Here is a 26,357-nt window from a genome sequence, read left to right on the forward strand (position 1 = left end):
GCCAAGTATTTGTCTTGGTACCCATGACGACTGCTTAGGAATCAAACCCCCATTCCTGGTTCTTAGTATCGAATAGGTAACAACATAACTCATATAATAATAAAAAATACGATTATACGTGTACTCGAGTTTTTTTAAATGAAATTGGATTATAAGATTTATAAGATTTTGTAAAGGTCGCATCACATCTCCATCTTATCGTATTGTATCTATCACTCTTATTCCCAGTCGACTTTTAAATCTCCCATGACGACCGACAACCTGAAAATCAAATGCACCTTTTCCTGATTTTTATTACATAGTATCATTCATGTCATTCAACTGAGAAATTCACGGTTTGATCACAGTGTGAATGTATTCACAATATCAAAATTCTTAATACTCCCTATGATTTTACCATAGTTTCAAAAGAATTGACGTGTAAACCACCAATTCTTGCTCATTCGTATTGGTGTTGTTGTTGTTGACCCAACCAACTAGATCTATGGCACGTAAAAAAATCATCATGGCATAGTGGACTGTGAGACTTTGTTGTAAATAATTAAATGGTTATCTTCAACTACGCTCCTGCAACATGAGCAGTTCGCGGTCGTAGCGGTTCTCGGTATCGCAGGCGTTGTTTCTCCTTAGCACTCAGCGGCATGACTCTACCAGGGATAGCTTGATCACAGCTATATGGACGTCGAAACACAGTCTTGGACAAGTTCAAATGGAAGAGGTTACTGGTAGCTGTGCCCAGCATCGCCATCCGAGGCACCGCCCCCATTCCCATGGTCGCGTTCAGCAGCAATCCCCACCGCGAAACGCCAAGTTTCTTCCACAGCGAAGAATTGTCGGCAGCTCGGTGCCACCGATATGACACTTGCGACGCGTAACCTAAGCTTCTCAGATCGAGAAACGACAACACTCGCTCTCGAAGTCTTTGAGATAAAACATTCTCGCCAATATCGTTCGGTGTTCCACGCTGAGTTTCGGCAATCAACGCTCGCTCGAGATCTTCATTACCCGTTGCAAACTCCGCCAGAGTCTTCGCATCACGAGCTTCCTCCTCCGCCACATCGCCGTAGCAATTCCTCGCTCCAAGGTCACATTCTCTACGAACAAGAAGTCGAACTACTCGGTACTGCCCCTTCCGTGCAGCGTAGAATAGTGGGGTTTCTTTATCACTAGTCCGCGCGTTAATATCCGCTCCACGGTCAAGCAAGAGCTCGGCAAGGTGAACGTGACCGTTAAAGCAGGCGAGATGCAGAGGAGTCTCGAGTGCGTCGTTGCGAACGTCAACGCACCATCCAAAGTCGAGTAGTAGTTGCAATACGTCCAGGTGCCCTCGAGCGGCAGCATGATGCACTGGAGAGTAACCGAGCTGCGAAGGAAATAATTAACTTCTGAGTCAAGTTATTTAAATCTAACATGCTAGCTAAAACACGTACTAGGCCTTTGCATCGGTCCTTGTCGACGCCTTGGTGCAACAACAGGAAGACGGCGCGTTGTTTCCCTTTCTCGCTTGCTATTAGTAATTGTTCATTCAGTTGGTCACTCTCGACCCGCAACAAACTCGTCAATTGATGAGTCGCATTTTCTCGTTGGCTGCGTTTTGCCTTGTCCTTCTTCTTGTTGGACTTTGGACGCACAGTCTCCGCCTCCTGCAGCTGCTTCGCTGTCCTAGACGACTTCCTACCAGCCGAAGTCGACGACCGCATCGTACAGCCGTCCCGATCAACCGCCACGAGCAGCGGTCTACCGCATACAGGCATTATCTTTAGTAAATCTATTTTTATAGTCACAGAAAAAGCTTTTTTTTTTTTGTGAAAATTGGTAAAGTACCTTTTTATGATCGTCAATCGGTTACACTCGTGTAACATTCCGCTTGCAATGTTGTACGAACGAGCTGGCCGAGTGTGAGGCTCTGAATTGACTCAAAGTAGGCAGACGACTCCAACGCCGGCGACGATGGTGAAGCCCGTGGTGAACGCCAACATGAACAAGACCTTCCGCGAGGTGGTGGGACGCTTCGTGGGTGCGCCGCCGCAGCTCTCGCACAAGCAGAAGGTGCAGCGTCTGTACAAGCAGTCGCTCAAGACGCTCGACTCGTGGGTCATTGACCGCCGCCTCTGGAACGAGGAGGCCACCAAGATCCGCGCAGAGTTCGACGCTAACAGCAAGCTGGACCCGGAATCTGGGTATGTCCAAGTACCAACTACTGACTTTCATTTTGTTTTTTACCATAATTCCGGTGGTCTAGCTGTTGGTACTTACACAATGTCTTTTTGCCACTCGTTGATCTCTATAGCCTGGCCAAGCGTCTGGTACGTGAGGCACAGGAGAAGGTGGACCACTACACGCACCCGGACCGCTATATATTCAACTACATGCCCGGTGGCAGTCTCTTCATGCGTAACGCGCCCATCCCGCTGGACGTGTGCTTCCCGGACGGAAACATCCCCGAGGACGTGGAACTGTCGCCGCTCGAGGGCATCAACATCGACATGACGCCACTGCCTGCCAAGGACACGGTCTTCGTCGACTTCTCCAAGAAGGGCTACGACTAAGTGCCATTGGCAGCAGGTTCAGAGTTGACTTTGCAGCAATTACAACGAGAAAAAATCCGAGTAATTTGTTTTTTACTTTTTCGATTTTTTGCGGATTTTTATTTGCTAGCAGATAGAAGAGATACACATTCAAGAGTACTCGAGTTGGTCGCAGATGCGAGATTTGGTCACTGCAGTATTCAGACCGAAGTCGCGGTAGCGGAATCCATTGAAGGAATTGGTGAAAGTGTTCGGTCGTCCGAGTCGCTCGACTTCGACCTTGAGCTGTGCCTTCTCGGCGCCGATTTCTCGACAGCTCGTGGCGTATAGAGGATGTTGGTTTTGTGCTTCGGTGATCGGCTTGATATCGATGGGCTTGGGCATAATTTCCTCGGGTCGGAGCGCAAAATCTTCAGGCGCTGCGACGTCTACACGTCGGATGGTGACAAGTCCGGAAGCCTCCACCTCTTTGTGTACAGTGAGCTTGTCCATCCGCTGGCTGAGTTTCAATCGTTCCTGTGCCCGGACACCTTCGCCTAGAGCCCCTGATGTCGTCTGGTACATGAACTCGGTCAACGAGTTCGACGATCGTGGCTCTCCCGTTCCGATCTGGTTGTTGCTCGAACTGCCGCGAAGTTGAGGAGCGTCATATGTAACTTTTTCGTGAAGATCGATGCCGACAATCCCAGAGCTCGTGGTCATGAACGGATTGTTGGTACGCCGCGTGTGGTGGACGGAAGAGCCTCGCGAAATCATGCTGTCTCACGTGTGTGGAGCTGCTTTGATTCTCAAATGACAGAAATGTCCATGCAGATCAACTAGCTCTAGAACTTCTGGTGCATTTTTTTTAGCAAACTATTTCCAGCATCATCGGTTATTCTTTCCGTTAATAGAAAACTGTGATATTCCTGCCTGTTAGTATGATTGGTCAAAATCATTCAGACATGATGACTTCCATGGGGTTGCTAGAGCTGTGGCAGCTCACATGGCTGATCGCCGTGGCTGGCGGTCTGCTCTCGTTTCGGAGTAGTTTCTGCCGTGGGTTCGTTCTGCAGGGCAAGATGCGTACTCCTGCTGCCGTCTCACAACTCCCCGGGTTGTCATTGCTGCGTGTGGAGGTGCCCAAAAGCTACTGGACGTGGTTCTACCTTGTCGGAGCTCTGCACAGCATCTTTATGTTGGTTATCACAGTCTTCTGGCAACATACGCAAGCAGTGCAATACGCTCTGCACTTCGCGCATCCCTCTGTAGAAGAAGGCAATAGTATCATCCTGAACCGGGCAAACAAAACCACCGTATAAACAAGGAGGTAAGTCAACACAACGCGGAGCAAACTAGAAACGAAGCATCCCACAAAGTTACGCCACGCAAAGATGAACCCCTACAGCACGAAAACACCAAACTCAAACCACCTTCGCAAACGCGAAACAAACGAGGCCGGGAAAGTCGGGATCGAAGACAATAACAAATACGCAACGAAAACACCAACCGCACTCAAAGACACGGAAACAACAAAGATAAACGAGACCACGGTATATCGCAAAGCAATGACGAAGTGGGCCCAGATCACATACATCACGGCATCCGAACATCAAACGCCCGGCAACGAGCCTCTAGCCAAACAAAAACGCGACAAAAACAAAAAGAACGTAACTCCTCGGGGCGACTGAAGCGAAGCACAACGGAGCCCCAACAAAACCACCGAAACCAGCATCTACAAAGCAGGTACCTTGGTAAAAGAACGCACAACCAGCAGCCGAGACCCCCCAACAACGTAAACCCCGGGAAAAAAAACACTTCCAGCACAAACCAGATCCCAACCGGTCAAGGAAAAAGTACGCGAGCGAAGCAAAGAACATCCCAACAGAAAACAGCTACAGCATACCCGGTAAAAAGAAACCGCACAACAAACGCACGAAAAAAAAAAAAAATCCAAGCAGACAAAATCAACGCAAAAATAAAAGCCAACCGAATCCCCAAACGCCAGAACCAGGCCATCCCCTTCAGAGAGCGAGCATCGGACCCCTTCACCTCTGCAACACAGCCACTTTCCCCAACCCAGACAATACCCAACTCACGCTCACTTACAGCACCCAGCCCGGCGATATACAGGAGCTGCTAAAAAACTCAACTCGCCTACGCAAACTCAGCCGACTCAGAAACCCACACCAATTCAAGCGAATCCGTCGTGGAACCCACCCACCAAACAAGCAGAATCAAAACAAAAAACCGTACGAAATACAGACAAAAGACATGGAGGTACCCGCCAGACCCAAAAGAACAACCCCTGCATCCACCGACACGCGACAGCAACACCTGCCCCGACGAGACATGCGCGCCAGGTACCAGGCACAAAATGACACTACAACAGTGGTAAACCAGAGGCCACATGACGAAGCTAAAACACAGCCAAAAAGAAAAAGCAACCAACCACTGACCGAACAACAGGCAATCCACCAACATGCCTCGCACCCACGACGAATAGACCTCGCAACAGAACGAGTTACACCAAGAGAACATGCCATACACGCAGCGACTACCCTCACAAGCGAGCTACGACACGGCAAACAGCGCAGACAACAAGCGCGAACACCCAGAAAGAACAGACAACTACGCGCACAGCTCCAAAGCAAACCAGTCCAGCAACCGTCGGACCCACTCATAGACCGCACACCAGACAAGCGAAGGCCGCCACCGGAACATGCAGCCCCGACCCAAGGAACGGCGAGCCAAAAAACAACACAGACACCAAAAGACAAGCCTCCTAAAAAAGAAAAGCCAAATGAACTAAAGCCGAAAAGGTAAAACCAAAAAAACACCTCCGCAGACAAAACACCCAACTTTCAAAAAACACAAATAGCAAATCTAAAAAGAAGAAAATAAAAAAAAAAAAAACACTCACGAACTAAGAAAAAAGAAAGCAACTGCACCAGCAACGCCTGAACGATATCCCAGGCAACCAAAAGCGTGGTGAAATTAGACACGAGAAAAAAGCAAAAATGCACACCAAAAAACACGATATGAACCTAAATCACGAACCACTCAAATACAAATTGCGCATGAAGCGAAACAACAACCCCACTCAATGTGAAGCGGAAAAAAAGCCAAACAAAACCCACAACACAGTCCGCAAAAAACCAAACCGAATCATCGCGCACGGAATTGTGGAAATAGAAAACAGAAACCCACACAAGTATAATCAACCAATCCTTACCAAGCAGACGAAAAATAAGCCAATAGAAATAGACCGGCTACAAGCAAGACAAATCACAATAACACAAAGGAAAAACACCGCCAGAAGCACCAACGACTCACCAAAGCGATAGCAAAGCGCGAAAAAAACAACACGCGAAATCGAGCTCACAACAAACGCCAAAAACACCACCATGGGACGCAAACAACGAAAGAGAGGCGAAGACGCCCGTAAAGGCCGACATGAAAGAACCCCACAAGCACCAGAACGCACCACGAAGAACGAACCACAGAACCCATGACGGCGAAGCAAAATACACATACGCCAAAACTCGAAGAGAGAACACAACACGAGACAAACACGTGCGAAGTCCCCACAAAAAAGAACCCCGAAAACCAGGAAGCGGAACCAGTGGAAGCACACAACGAACGACCGAGCCCAGGAAGCACACAACAGGATAAAAAAAGCAATTACAAATAGAACAGAAGGCACAACGAACGCGGCGAAGCTTCGAAAATGGCACATCACACTTGCCGATTGAAAACATTCTGACACGGCAACGAGCGACACACAAAAACCAATGGCACCCAAAAGCAGTACAAACACATTGGCTGAAGGTAAAAAGCCGCCAAGCAAGAAGAAAAACGTAAGAACAAGGCAAAACGAAGCAGACAATGAAACCACCAGCTAACGATCAGCATGAAAACACTGCAACTAGCACAACACATGAAGAACCATAATCAAAAACCAGATCAATCAACATGCGAAAACCAGGCAATGAAAACTACTCCCGTTACCAGAAACGACAAAGAAAGCATAGCATTAAGAAAAAACATGAGTTCGAAACTACTCGCTCAAAATAAACCTAAAGAAACAACAGAGCATGAACTAATAACAAAGAACACGCAAACAAACAAAGTTCAATGCCCAGACGACGAAACGGAAAGCCAAACACACCCAGCCAAGCAACAAAGAGCATCGGATGTGTTTTGTATAAAAAACCGTCGAGTCGTGCTCGTTTTCGAGCCCCGATCATCGACGGTTTTTTAGTCAAGTGAAATTGAGCTTTGCTGTCATAAGCGATGTCGTGACGCTCCATCTTGTAGGTAATGGTAACAGTGCAGTACACTCCTGTTGTGCTGCAAATTCCCATTCTACAACATTCCTCGTTGACCGCAATCGACATATCACAAGGCTATCATTCTACTAAAAACTTCGTGTCAAGATGGGATTATCCAACGTTGTGCTAATAGTTGCTGCTGCTATTTTGCTTGGGTCTATTAGCTGCACGGCCAAGAACGACACGCCCAGATTGGTGCCGGAAATTGCGCCGTATGAAAGGGAGTACGCGCCCACAACGGCTGGAAATACAAACCGCGAAGAGAAACAGATCCTGCGATTTCTCGAAGTGGCTCGTGTGGCTGAGGGCGACGAAGAAGAGAGAGCCTTGAATTTTGCTTATCTGAAGAATCTGAAGAATCTGGAGAAGTACATACCCAAGGCAGATACACTCAAGGCAGCAATGAAGGCAGCACAAGCGAAGAAGGCTGCCAAGGCCGCAGATAAGCTGAAGAAGAACAATCTCTTTAAACTACCGGGAACTACGGACGATCAGCTTATCTCGAAATTCAGGGAGTGGCGTGCACAGGGAAAATCTTCGGCCGACGTCACTAATGGCATTTTTAAAACGAACGGAATGAAGCAAAATGACGCTATTACGATCGGCAACCGATATCAGGTTTACCTCAACGATTTTGGCTAAATAAGGGGTGCTTGTCCACGAGAGAATTGAATACGTTCAGATTCGTTATTGATTGGTATGGGTATGTGACAACTACTTTTTCATTTCTGGTGTTCTACACTGAAGCATCATCTTGCATGCTTGTTACATGTATTCGCTCAACTAACAAGTGGTGTACAGCGCTCACATAGTTGAAACGATGGCCACTAGAGTGCCGCATTGACAAAATAAGGGTGTTTCACTGGTATAGATTTGTCTTCCGTCATTTCCAGTAGTCTTGAAAGCGAGTCTTTTATTTTTTTTCCCTTTTCTTTTAATTTATGAAACAAGAGGAGAGAAATACTTTATGTACTAACTACTAAACTTTTTTTATCACTACACATTCACCCCGTGCGCAACACCCTTCTCCTCGTCCTGCTGAGCTGCCATGTTGTTGAAAATGTGTTCCAGAGCAGTTTCGCTCACACTATACTCGTCCACATTGAGATCGGAACGAGTCTGCTCCAGTGCACGGAAAATCTCTGCTGGACGCAGCACTGCGTCACTGTCGGGGCGATGCTTCGGCACCTGGAACCGGAAGTGTTCGCCTTGCTGCTCCGCAAGAGTGCTGCCAGGGAACGTGGTCTGGAAAAAGCTCTGCAGTCTCTCGCCGTGGGTTTCAGAGACCCACCACGAGCAGAACGTCTCGACGGAGACTGAACCTTGTGTCTCCAATTGACTGCCAAGTAACCAGCCAGTACCCGAGTGATCGATGATACGGGGACCCCGTTCAGTAGCCCCCAGAGCCGTGCACAAATCTTGAATGTTGGCCGTAGTAATCCTCGTACTACTAACTTGAAGACTGCTCGAACTCTGTCGACTCGTTCTACTATGTCGCACCGAAAGAGTCCGGTCAGCTGTGAGGAACACTCGTGTTTGATCCATGACACTTTTTACTTCCTCACTAGTGGTATCCGAGGCTCGTAGCGTGATCTCCACAGTGTAGCCTTTACCAAACTTCTGCTTGAGATGTTCCACACTGCCGAGACATTTCAGTCTGCCACTCACGAGAATCCCCACTCGAGAGCACAACGCCTCACACTCTTCCATACTATGCGTAGTCAATACCACACAAGCATCAGTCGAACTCACACGTGCGATAACATCCCACATTTTGCGTCTTGAGCTCGGGTCCACGCCCGTCGAAGGTTCATCTAGGAACACAACACGCGGACGTCCAAGCAACGCAATGGCCGTCGACACCTTGCGCTTGTTGCCACCGCTGAGTCCTTGCGTCAGTTTGTGTCGGTATTTCGTGAGTCCGAGCTCTTGAATCTGCTCGTCCACTGCGGCATCGACAAAAGGCTCAGGAATGCCCTTGACGCGAGCATACAACTGCAGTTGTTCCTTCACCGTCAGCAGATCATGAAGCGCGTCGAACTGCGGACAGTAGCCCATGGTTTTCCGCGCCTCAGCCGAGCTGGTGGACAAGTCGAAGCCGCTTAACGTAACAAAGCCGTACGTAGGAGCCAATTGGCCTGTCAGCACAGCCATCGTCGTCGACTTTCCAGCTCCGTTGATCCCCAAGTAGCCGAAACACTCGCCACTCTGGATCGACAGACACAAATCCTTCAATGCAACTTTTGCGCGTGGCTTGCCAGCGTATTGTTGGCGCAAATTACGGATAAACACGAGGTCATTCGGCCCAGGCTCTTGCTGCTCCACTCGATGGCGTTCCCACTGCACATCGTCGTCCTCCTCTTCCGTCTCCACTGCCACAGCGCTGTGGTCCGTCTTCCCCGTTGATTTCTTCCACTTAACCGAGCGATTCTCCAGTACAAACACCAGTACAGTCAGTATAACTGCTTCGACCAGCGTGTACAGCAGTGGCGCTCCCACGATCTCCAAGTCGAAGGGCTGGCGTACACAACACGAGGGCCCGATCCGGTCCCAGCATTCCATACATTCTTCTTTGCCCAGGCCTTCAAACAACCCGAAGAAAGACGGAGACGTGGACGTCCAGCGACCGGAACCGAACAGCGCTCGACGACTCACTTTGCGCGTCGCCAGCTCGAAGATGCCGTTGTTCAACGTGTAGCCCGGGAAGACCATGAAGATCCAGCGCAGGTAGTTGCGGTCCAGTGATGAGAGCGTCAACGAGCCCGAGATAGTGAAGTTGACGATGCGACACATGAACGAGAAGATGCTCAGCAGGCCGCCGGTGCCCAGAGCGAAGACCAGCAGGGCCGTCTGAGCCACCGCGTGCTTGACATAGCGTCTGGAGAACAAGTAGGCGAGAGGAATAATCGCCCAAACGTGAGCAATAACCAGCGCGATAATAGCTAATACGTCGCCTGTGCTGGCCTTGTCAGCCCCACTGGGCGTCATGGACAGCGGGATGACAACGGCAGAGGCCACGATAGGGACGATCGTGATGAGCAGGTCGTGCGTCCAACTGGCCACCCAGTAGGCCGAGACGTTGGCGCCACTGATGAGCTGCAGACTCTTGGCGTTCTGGATCGGATCCTTCTCCCTGACAACGAACGCCACGATCGCCGCTGGGATGAAGGCAAACGCCAGCATGACCACCAGCGCCACTAGAAACCCATTGAGCGTCACTTGCAGCTTGGCGTTGTTCTTGGCCAGACAATTGTTGTTGAAGCACGGCGTCGAGTTGCACGTGTTGCACGGATACCACGGAGACGCGACGTTGGCAGCGTTGCAACACGCACTCACGTCGCAGTCCACCACTCCCAGTGTGCAGTAGTCGAAGCCACGCGAACTCACACACGCCGTCACGTTAAAGTCCGGGTCTATCAGACTCGAAAAATTAGTAGACGCAGCGCATTGACTCTGTTGCGACTCAGTAGGCAGATTTGAAGCGTAGTTCGGGATAAAATCCGCCACTTGGATCTCCGGTAGAATGGCCAAGATGATCAAGAAGATCAGTGGGATACCCACCGAGTACGCCAACGTCTTTTTGTCCCGCTTGGCAATCTGGAAGCGTTTCTTCGTCAGCGCCCAGTACTGCGTCCACATGGACGGCTCTGTGATCGGTGGAGCCCCTATCGACACGTTTTTCGGGTTGTGCTGTACAATTTCCTGTTGCTCTTCATGATCCTGAGAAATCCGCAAGAAAACTTCTTCTAAAGTCGTGACGGAGATGCCATACTGTTGCACTCCAAGTGCACTCATTTCAGCATCCAACTGCTCCAACATCGACGGGAAAACGTCTGAAGAAGCGGTCGGGAGTTGGAACACTAGCTCCGATCCAGAGCTGCTTAAACACTTGACTCCTGGCACGTATTTCTTTAGAAAATTCTCCACAAGCTGGGCGTCACAAGAGCCATCCGAAGTCTTGATCATAGTCAAATTATAACCCGCTCCAAAGCGATTTTTCAGGAACAATGAAGACCCAGCACAACGCAGTTGACCGTCGGCTAGAATGGCGATACGATCGCCGAGAATGTCCGCTTCGTCCATGAAATGGGTTGTTAAAACAATGACGCGATCTTCGCGACTCTGCTGGAGTAAATTCCACGTAAATCGTCGAGAATAAGGGTCCATTCCAGACGTTGGTTCGTCCAAGAAGACGAGTTTACTGCCGCCAAGGAAGGCCAGAGCGACGCTGAGTTTGCGCTTCTGGCCTCCCGAGAGCGTCTTGGCCAGTGCATGGCGAATTTCCGTCAAACCTACGCTTTCGATCATTTTTTCCACACTGGATTTCAGTTCGCCACGTGAAATCTGCTTCATGGTGGCAAAAAGCAACAAATGCTCTTCAACTGTAAGGTCTTGGAAAAGCACGTCATGTTGTGGGCAAATGCCGATAACGCGTCGAAGCTCGTTGAAGTCGCGCTTGATGGAACAGCCGTACAGTGTTGCATCTCCCGCTGTGGGCGGGATGAGACCCGTGAGCATCGAGATGATCGTCGTCTTGCCAGCGCCATTATGACCCAACAGAGCAGTGATTTGGCCACTGTACATAGAGAGATCCAGCCCGGCAACTGCGACGCGCTCCTCGCCGTCTTCTTCGAGAGGGAAAACTTTGCGCAACCCGCGGATCTGGAGACACGTGCCATTGCGCTCTTGTATCGCCAACGCGGCGTTAACCGGCTCTACATACGCATTTCCACTCGGTTTGGCAATATTGTCAGTAAGTTGCGTATACACCCCGCCAGCTTGAGGTGACAGCGTGTAATTTTCTGAGCTCGTAGCCATCTCGTCGTCTTTTGACTGATCGATCTTGTTAACCCAGTAACTTTTCGTCAACAAAAAGTACCAGGGCTTCCTCACGCCGTATTGCTGAGGCAAAACCTGCTCCAAATACCATCCCAACGCCACGAGGATAACGGAGTCGAGCAGCAAGAACAGACTCATTCGAAATGCACTTGGAACTGTAACAGGTCCTTCGCGAAGGCCCACGGAATAGGCAAAGCCTGTGCCAAGTTGCGCTCGACGTAAGATCTCGTCAACGGCCAATGCAAATGCAGTAGGAGGCGACAGAGCGGCCCAGTACCGAGGCGTGTTTGTGTCTGCAGACTGCACTGCAAAGTATGGGAAGAAGAGAATGAGCCACAGAAGCACCGACGCGATGGCTGCGGTCCTGGACTTGTTGAAGAATGGCGCGACAAAGTACGAAAAAGCTGTGATGGCCACACTGAGTGTCCAGAAGAGAAACACCAGTGTTGCGTACTCGGTCGTAGGGAACACGTTGCCATATTTCAGTACGGCTGCAATGGCAAATGCCAATGGCGTGGCCAACACGGCTGTGGTTAAACACCACGAACACAGCAGAGTGGCGTCGGATAGTCCCATGATCTTCATGACCTCGCGTAGTCTGTTTTCCTTCTCCATGACCATCGTCGTGGTCGTAGTTGACACAAATTTGATATAACTGACTAGAAAAAATAGTCCCAGTACGGACTGCCCGCCAGTGTAGAACGATGTCATAGTGGACGACGGTCCGCCGATCGCTTCGAGTCCCCAGACGGCCAGGTCACTGCAAATGAGCGTCTCGTTGGCATTTAGTTGCGCAGCTTCGGACGTGAACCACTGCGATCTCCAGCTATCTGCGAAATTGTCAAGGTTTGCCAGCAACAGCAGCGCTGTGGAGAGCAAAACTGGCAGGAAAAGCTCCATGAGCAAGCTCACGGGGCGACGGCGACGCAGAACCATGTTTTTCCAGACCAGGTTGGTCACTTGTGTCCATGTGGCTGCCACTTTTGCAGCGAAGTTGCTCTTTATCTGTTTGTAGAATCTGGCAAAAATCGCGATTGCCGCAACTGCAACTGCCACAATTGCCACGACGGCGATGAGAATTGTGTTGGCGGACGAAATGCCTCCGTCACATTCATTCTGGTATGTGAAAACGTCATCGAACAGCTGCTTGCAAGTTGCCACTGCTTCAGATGAAGTGTTGCAGGCTCGCAGCGACGCGGCAGCCGCGCAACATGAGGCCGAAGCTGACGATGTTTGCTCGGAACACATGACGCGGCAGACCGAGTCTCCATTGAAATCGTCGCTATCATCGAAAGACCCGGAGGAGGAGAATGAGGACGAGTTTCGATCCTGGAAATCGTCCGGCAGCAGGTCGAAGAGCCCCGAGTTGGTCACACACAGGCCGTACGCGATGTCGTTCTCCAGGACAGTCGTAACGCAGTTGGAGAGCGCCGTCAGCGTCGCGCTTTCGGCATCGTCCGAGGACCCGGCGTCCGACATCGCAGAGTTTTTTTTATTGTGAGACGGTATTATCGAATTAGTGTCGGCTGGTGAATTGATTAACGGGGACTGGTTACGTAATCTGCTCACTGGGGATTTGTACCTGTGAAAAAATGCATAACTGGGAGATTTGGTAGATGAATGGAGATTTTTAATGTGATGAAGACTGTAACAATTAGTGGATTGTGAAATAAAATACCTGGGCGGACAGCGCAAAATTGCCGCTTTGCAGGAAGTGGACACGGTTTACCTGACCTCCGTGTGACTGCAAGGCAACGGCGCTTTGCCGTTCGTGAGCAGTTGTCATTTATGACAGGTCTCACAGTGGATACATGTAGTGCCCACTCTTGCCAGTGTGGAGGCGAGTTGCCACGCGATCGAAAGACACAAAGTGGGCGGGTGCCAAGATGCAACGTTTTATTCTCTTCAACATGACTACTTTTAGGCCCTTAACTAGATTAAAAAAAAACTTAAAACTACCCGATGCATCAATCCGCCTAGCAACTACGTGTCGCGAAAGCTGCGTAATACTCCACCTTGTGTAATACTGTAAAAGGGACTTTGTTCCAAGCGAATACCGCGTAATATTTCGTCGATGGCATGGATATCGCACATTGTGAGAATTGAAGTAATCGTATCGCCAATTTTAATTACGGCCGAAGCGCTCCATATTTGTTAACACGAAAGAAGTGCGTATTCAGTCGTCGTACTTGAATGATTGATCGCAGCCGAGTGAGGTTGGTTTGTAGCACGCCACTACCAGTATCTCAAAGCGATAACTTCGCAGTAGAATTGATTTTTTGAATTAAAACAAATTGAAAGGGTTTATTGGGCTCTGGCGTTTACAGTTAACTTCAAAGGCAGCAGGACGATGGGCTTGTCCAATTCCACCGCTATGTATCCATACAGCCAATGCACAATCCCGTAACTTTGCTTCATGCTCATGAACGTACTTGACAAAACCTGCTCCAACCTGGTGGGAAACTCTTAGGTGCTCGTCTTGCTTTCCAGCCCTCAATTAAGCTAATATGGGAAAGCTTAGAATTCTCGATTATGGAGGCCTACCAACTCGTGACGCGTTGCAGGCCAACCCAGTCGGTTACCAAGTTGGTAGTAACACCAACCCTGCCGGCATTCCCATCACTAGAAATTCGAAGGTACCGCGTAATCTCGAGCTGTGCTGGCTGCGATTTGAGCGCTACGCTCATTTGTATGGCTGGACAGGAGCGCTGTTCTATAAGACTGTACGTAATAGCTAACGAGGCGCACTCGCCATGTGTATTGGGTCCAATTAATTCTTAATCACAGAGTAATGGTTGCATATATTATAAAATCTTCCCCGATCAAGTCCTATATTAACTTAGTAGAGAGGCCATTTGGCAAGATAATGAAGGGATAGTAAGAAATTAAACATTATTTTGTATAAACAAGTACTTATAACGGTACCTCCTCACGTTATCGTCTGAATTTCTTCGCGTGCAGAATGCATTTAGGGAGAAGTATAATAGTTAGATATCGACAACACCAGACTCTCTCCATGCGATTGATAAATATTTGGACTACCGGGGCAATGGAGAAAGCTGTATCTAGCCCCCACAAAGCTCTGTTGAGTTTGGCATCACCCGCTCACAGCGTTTCTATTTCTTCATCTAGCGCTGCAGAATGTTGTCTTGAAGTTCCGCGTGGTAGGTTCATCGGCGGCGTTTATAGTTGTCTGTATGAAAGACACGTCTCCGAAGTGACCTCGTGGCATGTTGATATTTGATTCCTTTTGCTGCTGTTTTCCGTCGGCTCATCAGGTTATTTTCCCCCTCGACATCTAAAACCACTTCGGACGAATCTGTTCGCCCAAGGACGGCGTATTGATACAGAGCAAACAAACGCTCCTTTTTTTTAAGCCTTACGTGGCACAGCGGGTGTGGCAACCTGAGGGAAATTGGCCCACTTTCCCTCAATTAGACTGAAGGCCGACTCGTGTTTTATACATATATCATGACGTACATGATTACGCTGAGTCCATCAACCTGAGGTTTTGCCACTTCAACTTTGATCCAAATCTTGCCATTATCTATACATTTGGAAAAGGATTGTGAGGTATATTCTATACAATACAAACCTCTCATAACGTATATAAGGATCTGTTTGCTTCAGAAAGCTTGATTCTCGAGTGCAAACTCAAAACAGCTGGCGAGTTGTGTCGCATCTTGCCTTCAACGTGCCATTACCATTGGTCAGATTATGGTACAGACCGGCGTGCGACAGCCAAAATGTGTCCTTCCACCGGCCATCATCCGAGGAGCATTTGCCGAATTCCGATCAGTTGACAAGCATCGCTCGCCATGACCGCACAGTCGCTGCGAACGTCCTTGGGCAGCAACGGCCACACCGTCGGTGACACTTGCATTGATCTGTACGCGGAGCGGGTCATGATCCCTCGAATCTCGCTCTTCTCGCTGCTCACGGGGCTGTCCGTACTCGCGATTCTCTTTGTCCGGCACCGCCGGCGACGCACCCGCCAGTCGGCTAAACTGTTGCGTGAAAAAGTCGTTCTCGAGTCCTCGGAAGACCCGCACACCAGCCGCAAAAGGTGGTTCGCCTGCTTTCTGGCAACTACGGTGGCGTGGATCACCATCTTCCTCTGCACTTTTCACTCGTCCACTGCGAAGCCCACGTCCATGAGTGCAGCACAGGCACGACCTCGAACTGTCTTCAGCTTTACGACGACCCCACGGGGCATCGACGAGATGAAGCCGACGGTGGACGCACTGGTGAATCAGGAAGGCGACGGCTTCGACGCCGTGTACGTCATCGTTCCACGGACGTACCGAGACAAAGTGGTGGATATCCCCGCCTGGTTACTAGCCGACGCGTCGACGTTGAACCGAACCGAGTTCCGTGGCATCCCATTCGCTATCGGACTGAGTCCGTATCACCACAAACTGCGGCTGATCGTGCTGGACACGGACTTTGGACCGGCGAGTAAAGTACTGGGGACGCTGTTGGTAGAACAAGACCCCGAGACGATCATTGTATACGGCGACGACGACCGGATCTACCCGCCCCAACTGTGTGAACGGGCGCTGCACTATACGCACAAGTATCCGAACGACGCAATTGCCGTACTGGGTGGTTGGATATCGGCTGAGGACGGACTGTACTGTGGACGCAGCCTCGCAATCGGTGTCAATAGCGTGTCGTTCGTAGGAGGAGCAGGTGGTGTTGCCGTGAAGCGGAAGTTTTTCGGAATGGAGGAGGCAACTATGCCAGCATTCGAGGTGGCAAATATGTCCAAGGCGTGTTTTCTGGGTGACGATTACTATCTGTCGCACTTGCTGAGCCGTAACGGGGTGCGTCGCCGGCTTGTGGCTGATAGTTGCTGGAACATCGAGACGCTCACGGAATCGTTCTCGCACGGTGGACTATCGTACGCGCCGTCGGAACACCCAGGGGGAGCCAATGTAGAGCACTACCAGCAGTGCATCCGCGAACTTGGCAAGGACCAAGATCTCTCTCGAGACGGTGAGTTCGGATCGGTCTGCATGTTCCTGTTTTCTCGCACGTGGGGAGCGCTTCGAGGGTTGAGAAATCTCTACTTTGGTGGTGAATTCGTGTCGTGCTGACGGAGTCAAATGCGCGCGCGTGTACAATTAGCAGTAGTTTTCACAGGGATAAAGTCAAAGAAGTTAGTTTTAACAAATAATATAAGCCACGACGCTGGGATCATACGAGGATAACTAGAAATTGTGACCTCGATTTCGTGGTGCCCAATTTCAGGTCCAACCGAATGCCACCTGTCCACTTTGCAATTTGCAGCAAACCAGCGTGGCGAGTTTGCGGCAGCACATCAATGAGTATCCGCTTTGTGGCATTTGTACTATTGCCAATCGTCGTGGCTGCTTTTAGTGTGAACTCTACGAATGCGATGGAGGGCGAACTTCGACTTTATAAGGAGCCGAGTTTCAAGAGACTTCGGTTGCTCGTCAAGATTTCGGAGGGAAATCTCTGCTATGACATGGCGTGTGATGGTGTCGGCAATGTTATCTCGTCGGCTAGATGGACAGGGCTTCCAACTACGGGGTCAGCGTTCACCGATGGTCACGTGAAAATCGCCTTCTACGATGGTAAAAACTGCACCGGTAAAGCAACGGTGCTGAACACGAACGTTGGGGAAATCTCAAACTTCGCGCAGTCCGGCATGGACAACGCCACCACGTCTATCGCGGTGCTTGAAACGTCGAACAAGATGCAACACGCAACGAAGAATCTCTGCCAGTGGTAACTTTATTTTTTGAATAAGACTTTTGCAAAAGGTGACATATAAAATCAAACATTTTACTTTGATCTTCGCTACAATGTGAACACTTTGGGAGTTCATGCAGCCATACTGTGTCGGATAGCTTCTAGAGCTTGGCGACGCGCTAAATTCTCCCGGCGCTTGGATAAATATGCCGAGGTCTTCTCATAGTCCAGGTATCGCGGATTGATATTAGTCTTCCGTTGGAGACGTAGCTTTTTCACTGTCTTCTTTGTCACGTACTCATTCGCACGTTGTCCTTCAGCAGTATGCTGGGATTGCTTCGGTGTCTTAAATTCAATCTTCTTGATCGGTGTAACAATTCGAGGAGTCCAGGTCAGCTTGCTGCTCGTAGTCAACTCGGTATAGCGACGAGCAGCAAACTGCAGTCGATCGGCCGCATAAGCCTCAAAAAGCGATGATGTTACAAAGCTTACTGCGTGAAGTGGTGCTTGGACGAGACCCACAAAGCGCCTACGACGTTCATGAACGGCTGAAAAAGACCACGTTGCTGTAACTTGCTGTAGGGTGGACCCCCAGTCAACTTGTCGATAGGCAGTGATCGTCAAAGTGAGATAAACGCGAACGCCATCGACCGTGGAGACGAACCGCACGTGACTAGTGCCAGTAGCAGATTGAGAGCTTATACCATGAACGATTAGTACTTGTTCGGCATCAGTATCTTCGTGATCGGGTCGGGACACGACGTCTGGAGGACTGCTGACACAGAAATGTTAGTGAGAACCCCGAAATATCCCGGACGCAGTCCGGCGCAGTATGACACAAACCGAAGCAGCCAGGATATTGTCTGGAGGATGGCGGAAGCCATAATCCGGAGCGACGTGCACATGGTCATGATGCCTTTCCTGGAAACCTTGTTTGACATAACCTATGTAAATTTATACCGAAAGGACGCGACTGTGAAAATTGATATAGTTGACAGTGCAATCACTGTTTAGTTTGGCACTTCAGCGTTCAGGTTCTTCCACGCAAAACTGGCAAAGTACTCTTTGGACTTGAAAGTTCTAGTGACGAAATTGCCGTACACCACACCGCCGAAGAAAGGAAGCTGGGACACACCGCCGTTCGGACCGAGAGGGACCATGGCCGGCACCACCTCTACCTTGGGAAAATCCTTGCTGACATTGTCCTGCGTCTTACGAGCCACAAGCGCCAGCTCGTTTCCGAGGTGCGTACCTTGCTGACTGGCGAACAACATGTGCTTGGGCGCAGAGTTGTTGTTCGCGTCACCCAACGCGTAGATGTTGAAATACCGCGCATTTTCTAGCTGCAGCTTGCTGTTCACCTTGATCAAACCCTGCGGAGTCACCAGCCCGGCATCAAGATTCTTGATCAGCTCCGTCGTGGGGCTGAATCCTCCACACAACAACTGGATGTCCGATTCTAGCACCCTTCCCTTGTCCGTGCGCAGTGTACGACGCTCGAAGCTGTTACCGTTCAGACGCTCCGTCAGCCGCTCACCCAGCACAACGTTCACGTCCAGACGCTTGAGAAACTTCAAGAGTCGAGCACGAAACTTCTCGCGCACGTTGTCTGTGCCGAGTAGTTTGTCCTTGCTCTCAATGATCGTCACCGTCTTGTTAGGAAACTTGGCCTTGATCTCGCCAGCCACTCCAGCACCGGTAGCACCGCCACCAACAATGAGAATACTGCTGGCATTTTCGATCTGCTGACGCAACTCCGCCATCATTTTCTCCGTCGTAGAGCGTTTGAAGTCGCTCTTGGGCTGTTTAAGGGGAACCGTGTACGTACTGCCCGTAGCCATGACCAGGTAGTCGTAGGCCAGACGCTTCACTTGACCAGCCAGAATTTCGTCGTCGTCGTCGATAGGTGTGTACTCCACTTCGTTGCCAGACACGATACGAGTCACGATTGCGCGCTGTATCTTGACGAAGGATCTGGCCTCTGCAGGGATGGCGTTGTCATACGGCACGAACAGCTTCTTGGTGTAACCGGCATCTACGACTGCACGCGGCGTGCCGACGGCATGGTAGTAGTACTTGCTCTTCTCGAAAACAACCACCTCCGTGCCGTCATTGACGGTGAGATTCTTGGCTAGTGCCTGAGCCGCTGAAATACCGGCAGGACCTCCTCCAACGATGATAATACGAGTCATGATTGCGAAGACGTGAAAGTTATAGAGAGCTTGAAGGTTTGTTGTGGTGCACCGAGAAGGTTTGAGAATGAAAAGACTGCTGCCAGTGAAAATGTTCTCCGATTCCTCGTCGCCGTAAATCGATTTACTAATCACAACGACTCGCCTTACGCAATCTTGAGCTGGGCAACGATCTGTACATTTATGCTAGCGACTTATTGCCGTCATCACCGCAAGCGAACAGCACAACGACTTGGTTGTCAAAGAAAGCAATAGCAGTAGGATGCACTGCTTCTACATAAAAAGTCAATTTGCAGCAGCTATTTGTAACCTGGGAAGTCAACGTAGAGTAAACGGGATATGCATTCTGGTTGCTTCTACATGTATTACCGGTGCACTTCTGCAAAGGACGCATAGTGAAACTATAAGCCGCTTATTTCTTGAATGATGTACCAATCACAACACATTTACCTTCAAACTCGAGCGTTTTGTTGTCCTATTAAACATAGTGCCAACGAGGCCAAAGGTAGGGCTAAAGCTTGCTTTTTGAAGTATTTGAGATTATTTGCAACCCCGTTCCGTCACGGAATCCGTGGGCGAGTAAAATCAATAGGTATTGTACAGAGAGGACTGTACATCTGGTGAGGTTTCTCATAGATTATGTGTTTTCTTACGCTCAAATCCAGTCGTAATCGGCAATTTGCCAGGTTTTTCGTCAATGGTTGCTGCATCAAAGCGCAACTAAGACCAGCGGCCATTTAGCCGGCTCACTTGTAAGTTCCAAAGTGTACTTCTCTAGAAATGCTTTGAATTAATACATACCGTTCATTGTCGCAGGCATTGCTCCAACGACGATACGGTAGTGCTTGTTTAAGAGAAGAGCAAGTAAAACTACCACCCCGATCCAGCCTCCTTTCTTCGGAGACTTGATATGCGCTAACTTTGTCGCTAGAACTTCAAGTCGAAAGCGCACTTTGTGAATGCTGAAGTACCAAGGTCTTCATACCAAACAATATTTTCATTTTCACAAAAGCTTCGTTTCGTTATAGATTATTACAGTTTAATCCTTCGGGAAATACTTATGAGCACTTGTGAAGTGATGAACTGCTCGTTATACGTATCACCACCCACTATGCAAGCTTTGCTACGCCCAAGTGAGCAAGATCACCCCACGAAATGGTAGTCGGGTACACAAGTTCTGCTGTCTGCTTGACTCCTCCATCCTCCAGGATCGAATACACATAGATATTCGTGAAGCGGACGCGAGTGATCTTCATGACCAGAAGGGACAACATATCCTCCGTTGCCACCAGGAACTTGTTGTTGGCGATAAGGTACCCGTTACCGTAGACCGCGTCGATAGAGGCATAGATTTTGTTGTCTTGAACGAGATAGTTATCGTAGCCTGAGATCACCCCATACCGTTTACTTAACGCAGATCCCGTGGCTGTCTCAAACGAGGTGAGCTGTTTCACTTCACTATTCATGGATTTCCGTTCAGCAGCGTACATCTTTGCTTTGCCTCCTCTTTTGCTCTGCACGCGTCGGAAATACTTTCGAGCACACATGTAGACCACGAGCCACACCATCGTTGCAAACATGGCAATCACAGTGCATATAACAACAACCTTACGGTCCGTTTCGATGCCATGCACAGTCCAAAATTTCATAGGGGACAATTTAGCGAGGAACGGACTCACCGTAATGAGTCCGCTCCAGTAATCCGTCTCTGCGAAGTCCACGATAATTGTTCTTAAAGTGGCCGACGCATCCACGAGTTCAACACGGTACGTGAAACTGCACTCAAACGCAGCGAACGCCACCACCGGGTCGATTCTTTCGCGAAAAACGTAACTTAACACACTCGAAATATTTAAGAAGAAAGTCAACAAATCGGCGTGAACCAGTTCCGGACGGTAGTGGATGGATCGTCGATCTCCGAGCTCGTTCCCAATAGCTAAACAGAATTCCGTAAGCGTCCAGTATCCGTTAAGATGGTTAGATGCAAAGATTAAAACTCCACGGTAAAGTAACGAGTTGGAAATGGTAGCAAAGGCGTCCCCCACCCAGAAACTTCCCGCACGGAATCGATGATAAACCACGAAGAACAGAACACTGAGATCAAATAGGATAATGACAGCGAAGATGCCATGAATACTGTGTGTCCAGGCCCACGAATCACGTAGAGAAGCCGAAGAATGCCATTCCCAATTCCTCAATTCGGACACTGGATCTTTGGGGAGATTCCAAACCACCGTCTCAATATTCGATTGAGCGATGGAATCATCGATGTAGCTGCCAAAGCGGTAAGCTGTACGCACCTCCTTCACGGTATCAATACTGTTTGGCGGGGGGAAATTCTTAAACACCCAATAGTTTTCACTATCGGTAGTTAGCAACTCGCTGCTAGTGATGTGCGGTTCGGATTCGTACGGATAGTTGAAGGCAATGGCAAAGCTATGATTCACGTCGGCGGCTTGCATGTCGTTGATAGGAGCGACTGTAACGAGTAAAGCAGCCCCACTCTGGTACTGTTGAACCACTTGGAAGTCCTGGGTAGATATTAAAGCTGATACCAAGACCGACTCGGTAATTTTACTCTTCTGTCGAGTTAAAAAATACATGCGCAATTGTGTCACGGATTCGTCGGATGAAACTAGTAAATCGAACGTACAGTCAACAACAGGAGCGATTAATTCGAGGTCTGAAATGTACGCGAGATCATCCACCGCGTGTTTCTGAAGTGAATTATACAGGAACCGCATGAATGTATCGCCATAAACCGTAGTATCGAAATCATCGCTTGCGGTACACGAGGTAAAAGAGTGAGTACTGTTTGTCAAGAGGTAAATTGAATCGTTCCGTAAAGTTGTCGATCCTTTCAGCACATTTTGAACTAATGGACTGTCGGTGATGGCTCCTTCTCCAGCGTAGTCGACAATGAGCGTGGACTCATGTACCGTGATTCCCATGTCTTTTGTCTCCAAGCCACGCAACACCGAAACGGAAGCCAGGAATGCTTGGATCGAGATGGACACGTACCACAGCGCGATGAAGAACACCACCACGCGATGCAGAAGGCGAATGTATTCGACATTGGCTGCGCCCATGTTGCTACACTAGAGCGTCGTGGCTTCCCCACAACTCGAATAGTTTCGCGCGGCTGTTGCTGGCAATTTATTTTAGTAGAGTGTTCCGCTCTGGTAAATGATGGGAACACCCGCCATTTAGTGATGGGGACTTGATTGATTCTAAGAGACGACATGCAAGCTGGGTCAATGTCACGTACATTTTCATTCTAGCTTTCGGCGGTTGATGTCGTCACACAGCAAGCCTCATTGCAGCGGTGTGGAGCAAAGCAAACGTATCTATCAGGTTCGTTATAGTGAACAAGCGTTGGGATTATACAACCTCTGACTGGAGCGTCTAATTTGTTTTCATAAAAGAGTGACAGATTCATTCCGGCACGATCCGCTATGGACTTGGACTATTGCCACATGATGACAGATCTAAAGCTCGACGATGCTCCAGTACACAGCCGAACTGCCAATACGTACAAGGAGCTTCTAGATGCCACTTTTCTGCCTCGTAGTGCCTCAATCTTCCAACCAAGACCACTCCTCGCCATCCGAGACTCGGCAACTCGCACTACCTTCAATATGGACAACTTTGCTCGCTTCCATTCACCAGCTCAACGTACAAACAATTCTTCATCCAATCTCCCGTCGGTGCCTGTACATATCCTAGACGCCCCCGATTTTCGCGATGATTTTTACCTGAATCTTATGGACTGGGGCGAAAAAAACATCCTCGCAATCGGATTAAATCAGAACGTGTATTTGTACATACCCACGACCGAGGAGATCCAAACAATCCACGCTTGCACGAACCCAACCGACTACGTCACATCCGTGAAATGGTCGAGAAATGCAGGTATGACGTCTCACCTTGCGGTCGGAACTTTTCAATCTGAACTACAAATTTGGGACGTTGAAGCAATGAAACAAACACGATTGATACGTTCGCATAGAGCGCGTATCGGTTCGTTGGCTTGGAATAAAACACTAGCATCGGGGTCTCGAGACTCGACAGTTCACCTGACCGACGTCCGCTGTACTCAGTTCATCAGGAAGCTTGCTCATCGAGGAGAAGTGTGTGGCTTAGCGTGGTCTCCGGACGGTGAAATGTTGGCTTCGGGATGTACCAAGAATCAGTTGAGTATTTGGGACCACACTATGTTAAACTCAAGTGCGCGATCGATGCATAAGCATTGTGCTCCGGTACGAGCGTTGGCTTGGAGTCCGTGGCAACGTCTTGTCTTGGCTTCGGGTGGGGGAACAGCAGACGGCACGATCAAACTGTGGCGTACAACGACTGGGAAGTTAATGCGCTCTGTATCGACAGGGTCGCAGGTATGTGCGTTGGCTTGGTCCACTACAACTCGAGAGCTTTTGTCGGCGCATGGATACGGCTCAGATACACATGAAATCGCGCTGTGGAGATTTAAACAATTGGACAAAGTGCATGAACTCACGGGTCATAATGCGAGAGTTTTAAACATTGCCATCTCGCCTGACGGATCGACTGTTGTATCTGCTGGAGCGGACGAAACTCTGCGGTTCTGGAACATGTTTCCATCGAAAGCATCGAATACTCGCTGGAATGGAGAGTTCTTGAACTCTTGTATTCGCTGAATAAAACATGTTTAAATAACATAAAAATCTCACGTACATATATTTCGTATCAGCCCGAAAAGTCTGTTGATTTTTTGCCCAAAGAGAAGGCACCTCATCAAGTTGTAGCTTGGCGCTGATAATGTACACACGTTGCTGGATTAATGCCGCAGTGTTTGGGCTTTTTGAACTGTTTTAAGTGCCTTGTACGTGGACTTCTCCGCCGTTCTGGGGTCCAATCGACGGGTTTTGTCGAATCTGGTAGGGGGTTATGTCATTTTCTTGATCTGGTAACTTCTATTCAACGCGCTGCTCCGGGATCCGCTCAAAGCGCCGGTTATTGGAGGCGCCACAGCTCATATTCTTGGGTGGGCCAATGTGGATGGAGCCTCGGTAGCTGCCCCCAGCGAATGTATTCTGAGGCATCCCCATCTGTGCCCGTTGTTCACGGGTACAGATGTAATGCCCAGCCAGTCCGTCGGCCGGGATCAAGTAACCCAGCGTAACCGTACGACGCGGTCCTTCGCGTACCGACGGGAGGCCTTCGACTGGCAATACCGGGTCGATCTGGAAGCTCTCGTCGTTAGAAATGAGAACCAACTCGATGTTAAACATACTCGCAACAGCATACAATTCAGCTGTGGTGGCCTGTTCATCCGGAGTGTCCCGGAACGTCTCGTATCGTTCCCGAACGTCTTCTTCGTCCTGCATTAAGAAGCCCGCCAGTTCTTTGACATGTTCCAGCGCGTATTCCATCAATTTAACCCTCAAAAACTGCGCTGCGGCCACTCGTCGAGGCGCCATGCCGTCTGCGGCGCCTACATTGACCACAGTCATACTGGCGGGATAGTCTCGAAGACACTGCAATGGGTACATCTCGTACACGATGCAGTGTAGTAAACACGAGCCATCCGGAGGCATTCCGACGCCTACGAGGCCCGTTTGCACCAGTTGATCCTCCATTTTGGCTCGCTGCATATCCAATTCAGGTGTGATGACATCAGGCGCCGTCATGGACATCATAGAACCTCTAGAGAGCGACGCCAGGGACGCACGACCTGTAGAATCCGATACAGTGGACGAGGCCGGGAACCAGCTCCCTCGAGACGATCCTGGCCCAATGGAGCCTGCAAATGACCCGCGACTACTCGAAAAGGACGTGCGACCTACATTTTGAGGCGCTGTGTGTCTGGCGAAGCTCTGACTGCCTACAAAACCCGTCCCGGACCAGCGATAGTCGCTGGCATTGGACGCGAAGGAAGAGACCGTGGAACTGCTGGAAACGGAGCGGAAATCGTCGTCGTCGTCGCCCATAACACTGGCCGTGGCCTGTACCACTGCGGGGGACGCCAAAATGGACGAGGAAGGGCGAAGACTCGAGTCCTGCTGGTCGTACTCGGCGTTGGCGCCGAATCCCGAGTTAAAACCCACGAAACTCTTGAGTGTTTGGCTGCTTACGGCAGCCAAATGGAAGGCTACGAGCTGCGGCTTGTGTGTCACCACGTTCATGTAATTATCGAGTTCTCTGGCTCTGGCGCCGAGGAATTCCGGGCTTTTATCCACTCGGAAGAGCGCTCGACGACGATATAAGGGCGGGAACTTGACGCCCTTCATGAGCGCGGCACTGCGCTTACGTAGCTGCTCGTCGAGCTTGCGGAAGGCCGAGAAACTGCGCCAAATGTGCCAACTGGTGCGCCCTGTGGCGTGTGCGCGGGACGAGTAGAAGGACAGCTGGACGACCACTTTGTACTCGGCCTTCTTGCTGCTCAGACGGTAGTCTTCCACGCTCACAGAGCACGTGTAGTCGCCCTGGATGTCGTCGGGCGTCATGGTCAAGTAGGCCATGAGGAGAGAGGAACGAGGGGACGGGACGGAGACTGACGGACGTCCAGGGAGCTGGACGAACTCTCTCTGACTTGACGACGATCGCAAGACGCGCTTATCCGTTTCGACTCGATACAACGACTGGCAGGTTTTCAGCCTATCCCTGACCAGATACGAAGTTCCACCGTCCGGACGTACCACTTTGATGGATGTACCACGAAAAGGGTACGTGGAGAAGCGGAATTTTCTCCAAATAGTTGAAGTTGGCAACCAATCGCCTGGCTAAAAAAT

At 49.8% G+C, this 26,357-nt stretch overlaps 13 protein-coding genes across 13 annotated transcripts; 7 read left to right on the forward strand and 6 right to left on the reverse strand.

The window, feature by feature from the left end:
* Positions 1 to 494: 494 nt before the first annotated feature.
* PPTG_15716 (hypothetical protein) lies at positions 495 to 1,831 on the reverse strand. Its single transcript, XM_008913013.1, has 2 exons — positions 1,431 to 1,831; positions 495 to 1,363 (listed from the first exon to the last, which is right to left on the reverse strand). The coding sequence occupies exons 1-2, from the start codon at positions 1,752 to 1,754 to the stop codon at positions 560 to 562; spliced, it is 1,128 nt and encodes a 375-aa protein (XP_008911261.1). The 5' UTR covers positions 1,755 to 1,831; the 3' UTR covers positions 495 to 559.
* Positions 1,832 to 1,877: 46 nt separating this feature from the next.
* PPTG_15717 (hypothetical protein) lies at positions 1,878 to 2,629 on the forward strand. The gene is made up of 2 exons (XM_008913014.1): positions 1,878 to 2,180; positions 2,291 to 2,629. Exons 1-2 carry the CDS (start codon positions 1,951 to 1,953, stop codon positions 2,547 to 2,549), a joined length of 489 nt encoding a protein of 162 aa, XP_008911262.1. The 5' UTR covers positions 1,878 to 1,950; the 3' UTR covers positions 2,550 to 2,629.
* On the reverse strand, positions 2,606 to 3,524 carry PPTG_15718 (hypothetical protein). Its single transcript, XM_008913015.1, has one exon. The coding sequence runs from the start codon at positions 3,282 to 3,284 to the stop codon at positions 2,679 to 2,681; it is 606 nt and encodes a 201-aa protein (XP_008911263.1). The 5' UTR covers positions 3,285 to 3,524; the 3' UTR covers positions 2,606 to 2,678.
* On the forward strand, positions 3,473 to 3,829 carry PPTG_15719 (hypothetical protein; the record flags this gene model as incomplete). Its single annotated transcript, XM_008913016.1, has 1 exon — positions 3,473 to 3,829. The coding sequence occupies one exon, from the start codon at positions 3,473 to 3,475 to the stop codon at positions 3,827 to 3,829; it is 357 nt and encodes a 118-aa protein (XP_008911264.1).
* Positions 3,830 to 3,901: 72 nt separating this feature from the next.
* PPTG_23788 (hypothetical protein) lies at positions 3,902 to 5,013 on the forward strand (the record flags this gene model as incomplete). The annotated part of the gene is made up of 3 exons (XM_008913017.1): positions 3,902 to 4,177; positions 4,641 to 4,870; positions 4,977 to 5,013. 3 exons carry the CDS (start codon positions 3,902 to 3,904, stop codon positions 5,011 to 5,013), a joined length of 543 nt encoding a protein of 180 aa, XP_008911265.1.
* Positions 5,014 to 6,946: 1,933 nt separating this feature from the next.
* Positions 6,947 to 7,483, forward strand: PPTG_15720 (hypothetical protein; the record flags this gene model as incomplete). The annotated part of the gene is made up of 1 exon (XM_008913018.1): positions 6,947 to 7,483. One exon carries the CDS (start codon positions 6,947 to 6,949, stop codon positions 7,481 to 7,483), a length of 537 nt encoding a protein of 178 aa, XP_008911266.1.
* Positions 7,484 to 7,690: 207 nt separating this feature from the next.
* PPTG_15721 (hypothetical protein) lies at positions 7,691 to 13,220 on the reverse strand. Its single transcript, XM_008913019.1, has one exon. The coding sequence runs from the start codon at positions 13,157 to 13,159 to the stop codon at positions 7,838 to 7,840; it is 5,322 nt and encodes a 1,773-aa protein (XP_008911267.1). The 5' UTR covers positions 13,160 to 13,220; the 3' UTR covers positions 7,691 to 7,837.
* A 2,177-nt stretch (positions 13,221 to 15,397) lies between these two features.
* PPTG_15722 (hypothetical protein) lies at positions 15,398 to 16,951 on the forward strand. The gene has a single exon (XM_008913020.1). It carries the CDS (start codon positions 15,499 to 15,501, stop codon positions 16,777 to 16,779), a length of 1,281 nt encoding a protein of 426 aa, XP_008911268.1. The 5' UTR covers positions 15,398 to 15,498; the 3' UTR covers positions 16,780 to 16,951.
* Positions 16,952 to 17,006: 55 nt separating this feature from the next.
* Positions 17,007 to 17,438, forward strand: PPTG_15723 (hypothetical protein; the record flags this gene model as incomplete). The annotated part of the gene is made up of 1 exon (XM_008913021.1): positions 17,007 to 17,438. One exon carries the CDS (start codon positions 17,007 to 17,009, stop codon positions 17,436 to 17,438), a length of 432 nt encoding a protein of 143 aa, XP_008911269.1.
* A 970-nt stretch (positions 17,439 to 18,408) lies between these two features.
* Positions 18,409 to 19,590, reverse strand: PPTG_15724 (hypothetical protein; the record flags this gene model as incomplete). The annotated part of the gene is made up of 1 exon (XM_008913022.1): positions 18,409 to 19,590. The coding sequence occupies one exon, from the start codon at positions 19,588 to 19,590 to the stop codon at positions 18,409 to 18,411; it is 1,182 nt and encodes a 393-aa protein (XP_008911270.1).
* A 1,109-nt stretch (positions 19,591 to 20,699) lies between these two features.
* PPTG_15725 (hypothetical protein) lies at positions 20,700 to 22,679 on the reverse strand (the record flags this gene model as incomplete). Its single annotated transcript, XM_008913023.1, has 1 exon — positions 20,700 to 22,679. The coding sequence occupies one exon, from the start codon at positions 22,677 to 22,679 to the stop codon at positions 20,700 to 20,702; it is 1,980 nt and encodes a 659-aa protein (XP_008911271.1).
* Positions 22,680 to 23,045: 366 nt separating this feature from the next.
* Positions 23,046 to 24,263, forward strand: PPTG_15726 (hypothetical protein; the record flags this gene model as incomplete). The annotated part of the gene is made up of 1 exon (XM_008913024.1): positions 23,046 to 24,263. The coding sequence occupies one exon, from the start codon at positions 23,046 to 23,048 to the stop codon at positions 24,261 to 24,263; it is 1,218 nt and encodes a 405-aa protein (XP_008911272.1).
* PPTG_15727 (hypothetical protein) lies at positions 24,075 to 26,218 on the reverse strand. Its single transcript, XM_008913025.1, has one exon. It carries the CDS (start codon positions 26,085 to 26,087, stop codon positions 24,540 to 24,542), a length of 1,548 nt encoding a protein of 515 aa, XP_008911273.1. The 5' UTR covers positions 26,088 to 26,218; the 3' UTR covers positions 24,075 to 24,539.
* Between the last annotated feature and the right edge of the window lie 139 nt (positions 26,219 to 26,357).

Source organism: Phytophthora parasitica, assembly GCF_000247585.1.
Source record: "Phytophthora parasitica INRA-310 unplaced genomic scaffold supercont2.51, whole genome shotgun sequence".
Taxonomy (NCBI): Eukaryota; Oomycota; class Peronosporomycetes; order Peronosporales; family Peronosporaceae; genus Phytophthora; species Phytophthora nicotianae.

Excerpts from the sequence above, each read along its gene's own strand:
- PPTG_15721 (XM_008913019.1), bottom strand. The coding sequence starts at position 13,159 with ATGTCGGACGCCGGGTCCTCGGACGATGCCGAAAGCGCGACGCTGACG.
- PPTG_15716 (XM_008913013.1), bottom strand. The coding sequence starts at position 1,754 with ATGCCTGTATGCGGTAGACCGCTGCTCGTGGCGGTTGATCGGGACGGC. Across the intron at positions 1,364-1,430 it reads AGGACCGATGCAAAGGCCTA|CTCGGTTACTCTCCAGTGCA; the intron begins GTACGTGTTTTA and ends TTTCCTTCGCAG.
- PPTG_15727 (XM_008913025.1), bottom strand. The coding sequence starts at position 26,087 with ATGGCCTACTTGACCATGACGCCCGACGACATCCAGGGCGACTACACG.
- PPTG_15718 (XM_008913015.1), bottom strand. The coding sequence starts at position 3,284 with ATGATTTCGCGAGGCTCTTCCGTCCACCACACGCGGCGTACCAACAAT.
- PPTG_15722 (XM_008913020.1), top strand. The coding sequence starts at position 15,499 with ATGACCGCACAGTCGCTGCGAACGTCCTTGGGCAGCAACGGCCACACC.
- PPTG_15717 (XM_008913014.1), top strand. The coding sequence starts at position 1,951 with ATGGTGAAGCCCGTGGTGAACGCCAACATGAACAAGACCTTCCGCGAG. Across the intron at positions 2,181-2,290 it reads AAGCTGGACCCGGAATCTGG|CCTGGCCAAGCGTCTGGTAC; the intron begins GTATGTCCAAGT and ends TGATCTCTATAG.